Raw genomic sequence first — 9,357 nt, forward strand, 5'->3', positions numbered from 1 at the left:
TGCTCGGGCTGGGGCTCGGGCGGCTGCTGCACGGGCTCCCGGCCGCCGGGCGGGCGTCTCTATTTGTAGGTGCACGCGCCCCGCGCTCGCGCTCCGAGCAATAACACAGTATCACGTGTGGGCCGTGAAACCTGGGAGGAAAACAAAGCCGCAGGCGGCGGCCGCGCGGGCGGGGCGGTAGGCGTGGGCTGGAGGAGGAGGAAGAGGAGGAGGAGGAAGCAGAGCCGAGCCCCGCGGGGAGTCGGCCGGGGTCGCTCCTGCCGCCCGCCGGCCGGGAATTGGGCTTCCGCAGCGCGCGGAAGCCGGGTGCAGCGCGGGAGGCGAGCACGTCACCCCGGCGCACGGGTTCCGAGAGTTGGGGGTGCCGGCAGAGCCCCAGGAGTCTCGGCGTGGGCCCTGCCCCGCGGAAAGTTAGGGGTCCGCTGGGCAGCGTCCCAGAGAGATGCAGAGCTGTGAACAGCGAGCGCGTGAACGACATCCGCGCTGGCATGGGCCGATGAGTAGTTCCTCACGGATGTCACCGCAGACACAGCACCTGAAAGCGCCCTGAGCACGAGGTGTGACTCCGTTGCAGGCCGAGGGGCGCCCCACCCCCAGCCCCCTTCCCCAGGCACCGGCACGCGCTGGGGTGCACGGAAGCCCAGGTGTGTGTGAACATCTGCTTGTGGCCGCCGTGATTTCCACACTCCCATTTCATGGTGCTGGTACTTTGCATCTCAAAGCAAAGGCCAACGTAAATTATTTCGGCCCGACGTGTGTTCAATTTCTCTGAAGACAGAGGTGGACTTCTTCTCCCTTGTCGCCTTGCCAATTTTTGTGGGTACATGCCCCCTCATAAACTGGGATCAATCTGGACAGTTTCTCTCTGTCATTTATTTGATAAACATACATTTGGCATCTGCCGAGTGTTCTAGAAAGATGGGCTCCTGCCGCAGGACACAGTGACCCTTCCAGAATAGAGGTTCAGAATCTGGGAAGTCACAGCCCACCCCTACCAAGTGCCCATCTGAGTTGGGCTGTGGGGCTTAGCAAGTGCAGAAGGAACAACTGTCGCGCTGAATTCACTGTGACACTTAAGAAACCTCCAGGACACTTTTCAGAGGGAGAAGCAATGTGTGTAAGACCAAGGAATTAATTTAATTAAAGGTTTAAATTTAGCCCTGGAACTAATGGGTAACTCTACATTGAAATTCCACTCCCTTTGGACTTCAGGAAAGAAAATTAAGTAAAGGAGAGCAATACATGCTGTCCTTAGCTGCGCAGCCAACCCCAGGAGGAGATAGGGTGGGTTTCAGATTACACATGCTCAGAACAAACAGCTCTAGTGGCCCTTTGCAGGAACAATTGTTCATGTCTTTATTTTTGTGCCCTTTTTAGACCTTTTGGAAAAATGGCGGCCGGTGTTTATTTGCTCCACAGCCTTGCTGCAGCAGCTAAGGCAAAGTTTGGTGACCACGTCCCGGAAATTTCACCAGGATTTTCATTATTTTGTTGAACTTGCAGTTCAGGCTTTTAGAAGTGACTTAATTTACATGACCACTGGCCTAGACACGCAGCCTGGCAGTGTTAAATGAAGGCTCTTTCTCTGCTACTCCAAAACAAAAAGACTTTTAGTACATAAGTGATAATGTTATTTACAAAACGTTAATTATAAAAGTGATACATTTGAAGAAAAGTAGAGAAGCAAGAGCATCAGGAGATTTCCTTCTGCATTGCCTTCCTATTTTGATTTCTGTCTTGTGGCTTTGGGTTTTAGTTCTGGATGGAACCCTGGGCCTTTGTGCTAAGCTCTACCCTTACCCTCATTTTTGTTTCTTATTTTAAGATGAAGTCTCAGTAAGTGACCAAGTTGCCCAGAACTGGGCTCGAGCTTGCAATCCTTCTGCCTCAGCGTCGGTTGTCTTTTAAAAAAGAGAGAGAGAGAAAAATCCATGGCTTATCATAATTTTAAGGCTTTCTATGGAGAAAGATTTTTTTCCACTTGGCTTTCTTACATTTGCTGGATATTAACATCTTTTTTTTTGGTCAATATCCTTTTATTTGCCTACTTGATATAACTCTTTGCCTATTTTAAGTGCCAAGTATAGAAACTAATTTCAAACATTTACTGAAGCCTTAAACCAGAATCAATATCTATTAAACTCCATGTTTCTGTCATCTTATGGGAGTTCACAAGAATTAAGATTGATTCTTCACTTACCGTATACCAGCCAGAGTATTGCTAACGCTTCTGACTACCTCATGGAGATGATGGCGAGGACGTCAGCATTAATATTTCAAAGACAAGCCTCAGAAAATTTGAGTGATTTGCCCAGGTCTCCTATCTCGCTGTGGCTGGGTCAGTTTGACTCCAAAACTCACGCGTGTTCTTGCGCCCCCTGCTGGTGAGGATGTGTTACAGGAAGGCGCAACATCCAGCTATCGTCCTGGGTTTATCCCTCAGAGTCAACAAGCTTTAGAGAGAGGATCTTCACCAGTCGGTTAACCTCTCTGAACCCATTTCCTCTTTGGGTTACTAAGAGGCACAGATGGAGCTGCATGATGGGGCATTTTATAAACCTTAAAGTATGTCTTAAATGTCAATTATTATGCCACTCTAATCTTCATGAAAATTCTAAATTCATTTATTTTTTACTGTTAATTGCTTGATCGAGTATGATTGAGCAACTTCTACATGTACAGTACCATCTTCATGACAAAGAGATAAAAAGGTGTGACCCTCAACCCGTGTGTGATAGTTAAAATCGTAGAAAACACACTTAAGACACAGTTAGAGAAAAGTAAAGACACTTGCCCTGCTTAAGTGTCAGATGAGCAGCATGTAATCAGAATGTCCGCTTGCCCCAGAGCTCTTGTGTTGAGGTGAGCCTGTGGGGGAGGCATCAGGCAAGAGCCAGGATTTGAGCTGACCTGGGAGACAGAGGAAGCCAGGAGAAGGGGATGCGGTGAAGAGGAAGTTGCCAGCTTTGATCTTTGCTGTCCCCAGAGGCCCATATAGCAAAGGCTCACTCCTAGAGAGGCACTGCTGGGAGGTGGTGAAGCATCCAGGATAGTGCCGCGAGCCTCTTAGAGCTTTCGAGGACAGCAAACATTCTGTTGCAGCCTGTGTGTCCTAGGTTCACCACCACTGCTCTCTGTGGTGGGCTCTGGTGGGAGGAAACTAGGTTTCCTCCTATTTGCATACATGCTACCATATGCACCGCAGGCACAGAGGACTAAAATATGAAATACAATTTTTCGTGGTCTGCAAAAGGTTCCCCACGCCTACCTTCACTTTCTTTTTTCTTTTAATCTTTCTTTTTATCAGTACCCATTTGTAATATGGAATGATCATATATATATATATATATATATGTATGATCATATATATATATATGCCTGAGAAATAACTTAGAGATGTCGTGCTCATCATACATAAAAGAAGCTATCTGATATAGGGGAAGTAGGGCTTTAGACCCAGATCCAGGTCCCAGGGTCAGTTGAGCCCCATAAAAGCCTGTGACCTTAGAAGATCTTCTCTCACTTCGGCAAACTATTAGCTTTGTGTCTGGGCGGCCTCATCTGTAAAGACAGGTTGGACAATACTGTGCCAGGCCAACTTGGGAGGATCGCTGGTAATACAATGTGTCTGACCCAAAGCACAATGTCGAATTCCCTGGAAGGCTATTATGAGAGAAATGCAAAGTACATAGCAAAGGCCGGAGTGTTCAAGCGTCTAGGTCTGGAGCTCTTGCTGGTCCTGCCAGGCAGGTAAGCCTGTGAGAAACTCTAGCTGCTGGCTCTGGCTTAGATCAGGTTATTTTACTGAATTTCATCCAAGTGCGGGCCTAGTGCTATGCCAATAAACACGAGCCTCGCAGACCAGACATGTGAGCGCGGTGCCCCAGCAAGCCTGCCACCACCCACAGTCCACTAAGCAAGAGCCTCCAAAGCCAGAGATGGGACCATCCCAGAGGCAATCCTCTTCTCCTAGAGGGACTTGTGGTCACATCTGCTGGCCTAGAAGAAAGGAGAAGGGACAGGAGGATCATCATTTCCCTCTTTCTAACCTGGCATAATTACTTGAGTAAAAACCAGAAAACTGGGTGCTGGGTATATCCGCTGGCCTATATGCACAGTCCATTAAAAAAAAGGAGTTACTGACTTATTGGGGGAACAGCTCAGGCTGAGAATAGATTTTGTCAGCTTGTCAAACTGAGGAGAAGAAGTAAGAGTATTATCAGTAAGCCTTCCCCACCTCCACAGCCTGGCTGAGGAGAGGGCGTGATGGTGTGGATACAGTTCCTCTTCAGGTCTCCAAGACATCCATTGCACAAGCAGTCCTGGAGAGACACCTGCCCAGCAGGAGGTGACGGCGTGGCTTTGTAACTCCAGACCACTGGGCCATGGCTGGACCGTCCCTGCCTTGGATAGCTACAGTGCCTGGCACACAGTGGGCATGTGGGGGTGCTGGCTGTCCTGGCTGTCCTTAGAGATCTGCTGGGACAGAGAAGCAGAGTAGCCTTCCTTCAAGGTCAGAATGGGAAGTCACTTTTGACACCAAATGCATAGGGGTGATTTTTCTAGAACCAAAACAAGACTCCAACTCTCAGAACATGAGTTAGGACTACCTCAAGGGCTTAGTCCCACAAAACTACCCCCACTTCCAGTGTCAGCTGGAGCCTCTGGTGACCCCTCTTCTGTCCTTGGCTATGAGTCAGGGCCCATGAGCTTCTCCTTTAGCTCAATAACTGGCTGTGAGGGCTCACAGAACCCAGGGAAGCAGCTGCTTATCAAGGCTTGGCCTTTCTGGGGCCCAGTTTCCATTCTGAAACCATCCATCAAGAGCCGCTGCCTTAGCACAAAGGACGCCCTTATCCCCCAGGAAATCACAGGGCTTTCAGGAACTCTGCGTCAGGAACCACGGTCAGAGACCAACTGTTAGAACAGAACGTACTCTGAGCACTCCCATCAGGCAGGACGTCGCGAGGGTTTTAGGATCTCTGGCCCAGGAACCAGGGCGAAGAGACCAAGGATGTGTTTCTGAGTCTGTCACACCACCCTTGATGCTGGTAACCCCAGATGATGCTTGGCATAAAGCTAGTGGGAAAATCCATTCTGAATGCTTCCCTGAGAGTGTCTATGACTTCCAAAGGTGATTGTCCATTCCTAGAGATAACTGCAAAATTTAAATAATACTGCCATAAGAAAATCTGTGGATTTTATTTCTTGGGTTACCTCTATACTTAATGTCCCTTGAAATTATACTGGAATGCATGAACAAGCAGCTTGCAGATGATAAAAAAAACAACAAACACTTCATGTGTAATTACAGCTCACAAATGCACAGCTTGGAGATGGCCTGAGTGCCCGGCACTGGGATGAAGGCCCTGGGTGCACAGCCTCATGGCAGGCTGCGCCTGTAGGCTTGCTCGGGGTCCAGCTCAGCAGCGTACTCGTGTGGTTTGTGCTCCTTCACGTCACCGCCACAGCATGGTGGCGGACATGGCCGGGTGCGGGGAGAGGAAGCACCACTCCCTTGCCTGCCACTGTTCAGCTTGCTCAGCTGAGCTAAGTGATCTGTGGCTCATGGGACCTTTGTTGTTGGGTGGGCAACCTATGCAAAGGGGCAGTCCAGAGAATGTGGTGGTAACCATTTGAAGGACAAAAAAAGAGAACACAGCGGTCACTTCTATGTTGGTGAAGTACATTGGAACAGCCTCTGTGGAGAGACATTTGGAAATATGTGTCAGAGACTTAATTAAAATGCCTGTGACTAAGAGCATGTAGTCTGGAGGAAGCCTGAGCCGGGTCTGCTTCTGCCCCCTGCTATGGTTTAAATGCGGCTTGTCCTTGCCAAAATGCAGGTTGGAATTTAATCCCCATTGTGAGGAGTTACAAGGGTGGAAACTTAATCTGACCTTGGGGCTCAGAGGTGGGCTATTGGAAGGCGCCAGCCTGTACTTCATAGTGTCTACTACACAGTGTCCAAAAAAGTAAAAAAAAAAAAAAAAAGGGGGGGGGAGGAAGAGGACACCGGAGACACAGTCTACTTCTCAGATCTCGCCATGTGATTCCCTCAACAGCCTTGAGGCTCTGGCAGCAAGAAAGCCACCACCAGGTATCATGGTTGCAGGGTATGAAGCACATTCCTGTACTATCCGGGCTTCAGTTTTATCATCTTTGAAATGGGGACGATGTTATCTCCTTAGGAGCATTGGTAGGAGAATTCAGTGCCGACATCTAAAAAATGTTTACAATACGGTAAGCGGTTACTGTAATAATTCCAAGGAGCGATTGAGAAACGGGCAAAGAGTTATGAACAGAAGTACTCATTCCGGCCTGTTGCTTAAAATAAAGCTTAAAAAAGAAACCCAAAATGTGGACATGGAAAAAATAAATAAATTATATTTCACTCAAACAATGGGATATTGTGCTTCCATTGAAAGACCTTTACCCAGCTCTTTTGATAATGTGACAAAGATTTTTGAAACAATGCTATCCAAACAAAACAGAATAGAGACTAGGTTGATTATATCTCAAGTTTGCAGAAAGAAAAAAAAAAAGAATGAAACTGTTTTACATACTAATATGTATCTAAAAGACATACAGATATGGATACTATACAGCACTGACTCACTGGCTAATGGGAATATGGCAGTTTTAATTTGTGCCTTTTTGACTAAGTAGAAATAAGTACATGATGCTATGATATTTTCAAAGAAGAAATGAGTTTGTTGAAAGCCAAGCTGTCCTGGTCAAGTCCATCAGGGACTGAGGGAAAGTCTGAAGGAATGAGGAGGGCTATTCTTTGTTTTTGTGGTACCAGGGATCGAACTCAGGACCTTGTGCTTGCCAGGCAGGTGCTCAAGCTGCTGAGCTATATTCTTGGCCCAGGACAGCTTTTCTTCATTCCTCCCTTATGCATCTGCTGCCCCACATTCCCTGAGCACCGGACTTCATAGAGTTAATGTCCCCTTGAGAAAGCTGGGAAAGGGAGGGGGTGACCGTGATATGGGGAAATGAAACTCCCCACCTGAAAGGTACCTGGGATGAGTGTGTGTTCTCTAAAACCAAAGAATGAATTTTAGGAACAAACAGAGGTTAAGAACATAATATTTATTGTGGGAAAGAATAATAAAATAAAGGGAGACCCTTCCAGGGACTTTTATAGAGTTAAACCATGCAGTGAGGGCGGGTCTAAGGTGGAAACCATTAGAACTCACTAAGGTGGGCATGAAGTGGGACAAAACTATGGTCAACCAGTGAAATTACAAGCACCACTGCTCAGGTTAAACTGATGAAACCCAGAACCGAATGGGGAAGCGAGTCACATGGCAAGTGGGCCCGAATATAGACCAGGAGTTTACCCGGTAGCCAGCCAGTAGCAGTTGGACTAGTGGCTCTTCCTCGAGGTGCTGATCAATCCCGGATGCCTATCTTTGGGGAGGTGAGCATTTGTTCGATCTTTGGTCTCTAGGTCTGGCCTGCAGCAGGAGCATCCGTCTCTCTCAAGTTGTAGCGTTTCTTGTCTTGCATGCTGTCTCCTTGAGGGCCTGGCCCTGTCTGACTGCCTATAATACTTCTATCTACTTCAGCTGCCTGCAACAACAAAGGCAGGCAGCCCTTGCTGTGTGAGTCCTGCAGATGTTGTTGCTCTGTGTTCTCACCACAACCCACGTGTAGCCTTAGTCAGGTGAGGAAAGTCTGGCTCCACAAAGACAAGCTTGGGGCTGGGCTTTCTCTGGGGCCCTCCTATGGAGGTGTGTGTCAGAGACTGCGGAAGGTGACTTCCAGGGGCAGAGAGGCCACAGAGAAAGCCTTCCCTGAACTCTGACCCTCATTTACACATGAGACGTGGCATTTCAGGCCATGAAAGGCACATGGGCCATTAACATAAGGACTCTAGTACAGTAACTCAGGCCCCGGGCAAGAAAAGTTAGACTTGGCAGAAAGAATGGAAAAGAAAGGTCAAGGGCTAGGGACATTATGAGGAAAACCTGGCATCCAGATCTCCAACCCGGCGGACAGGCAAAATGCCTGTTGAAAGCAGAAGTACCCTGGGGAAGGGAGGATGCCTCTGCATGGAAAACACTGCCTAAGCTGCAGCCCGCATTCCCTCCGACATCTTCACCCTGTGGCTGGATGAAGCAGCAAACACCTTCTCTCAGTAAATCACGGAAGTCTGTGATCACCTGTCTTTTACCAATGGAAAGAGAAGCTGGCTTTGGGTTTGCACCGGCGCAGTCCTAGAGGCTGTTGACACATGGCTTCAGTCCATGGGCAGCTGAGGACATTGGTCTCTGGAGCCCGTCACCCTGGCCAAAATCTCAACAGTATCCCTCCTTACCACAGTCAACCACAGTCCGAAAATACTATCTGCCCTGGTGCTGTCAAGGAACACATTCATATAACCCATACTACGATATATTGTTGTGACTGTTCTAGTGTACTGGTAGTAATTGTTGTCCATCTCGTACTGTGCCTAATTTATATTAAAAGGTAATTAAATGTGTGTGGGCGGTTGTATATGTAGAAAATACCAGTATACAGAGGGTTCACACCATCCACACTTTGGGGACAGGTTCCCTGTGGTAAGAGCAGACTGCTGTGCCCCCTTTGCCCTCTGACACATGAGCCAGAGGTGGCTCAGCAGCTGGTACCCTTTGACATATTCCTAGGAGAAGTCATTGGGAAGAAAGCATTCTAAGGTTGGTCCTGTCCGAGGCCTTTTCTAGCCCCCCACACCCACCCCTTTGGTTGTAGGTAACAAAACCTAGGAAGAATGGATTTCAAGGATGTGGGAGGCCTGCAGGAGCCACAGACATGAACACCTGGTGATGCCTTTTCTTGTGCTCAACTTTCGCTTTCTCTGGGTGTCTACAGGGACTCTGCAGACGAGGATTCTCTGGCCCCTAGACTAAAAGTGTGGCTCCTGGTAGATTGTCGCCATTATAATTTACAGAGACCATCCTCCTAGGCCTCCGTGTTGATATATTATAAAGGAAGCCTTGGCAAAGCTTTTGTGGCCGGGTCCTGGCCTGGACAGCTGCCCGTGAGGTCTCTCTCAGGGAAGCAGAAGGGGGGCATAGGAGTGGGCAGCTCCCTGAAGAGGAGCCCAGGAGCAGGGCCACCACCCAGACTGTCGCCACATGCTTGACTCTTCCAGGTAAGTTTCCCACTCGCAAAGTGGATACACACCTTCTGCCTTGCAGGAAATGACTGGAAAGGTTAAAGAAGACAAAAAAGTGTCAGGAATACTCAGGCTTCCTGCCAAGTTCCCCAAGGACAGAGCAGAAAACACTATCAGCTGTGGGATCTCTCCCAGAAGCTTGAGGGAGAACATGTTCATGTCTTCTTTTTAGCTTACAAATGAAT

At 48.3% G+C, this 9,357-nt stretch overlaps 1 protein-coding gene across 1 annotated transcript in view; it reads right to left on the reverse strand.

Moving 5' to 3' along the window:
- Cables1 (Cdk5 and Abl enzyme substrate 1) overlaps positions 1-478 on the reverse strand; it is a 91,706-nt gene extending 91,228 nt beyond the window's left edge. Inside the window, exon 1 of the mRNA XM_023720395.1 lies at positions 80-478. Coding sequence (XP_023576163.1) covers positions 80-478 — 399 coding nt within the window. The remainder of the gene's footprint in view (positions 1-79) is intronic.
- Positions 479-9,357: the final 8,879 nt, after the last annotated feature.

Source organism: Octodon degus, unplaced genomic scaffold (genome assembly GCF_000260255.1).
Source record: "Octodon degus isolate 3935 unplaced genomic scaffold, OctDeg1.0 scaffold00075, whole genome shotgun sequence".
In the NCBI taxonomy this organism is placed as follows: domain Eukaryota; kingdom Metazoa; phylum Chordata; class Mammalia; order Rodentia; family Octodontidae; genus Octodon; species Octodon degus.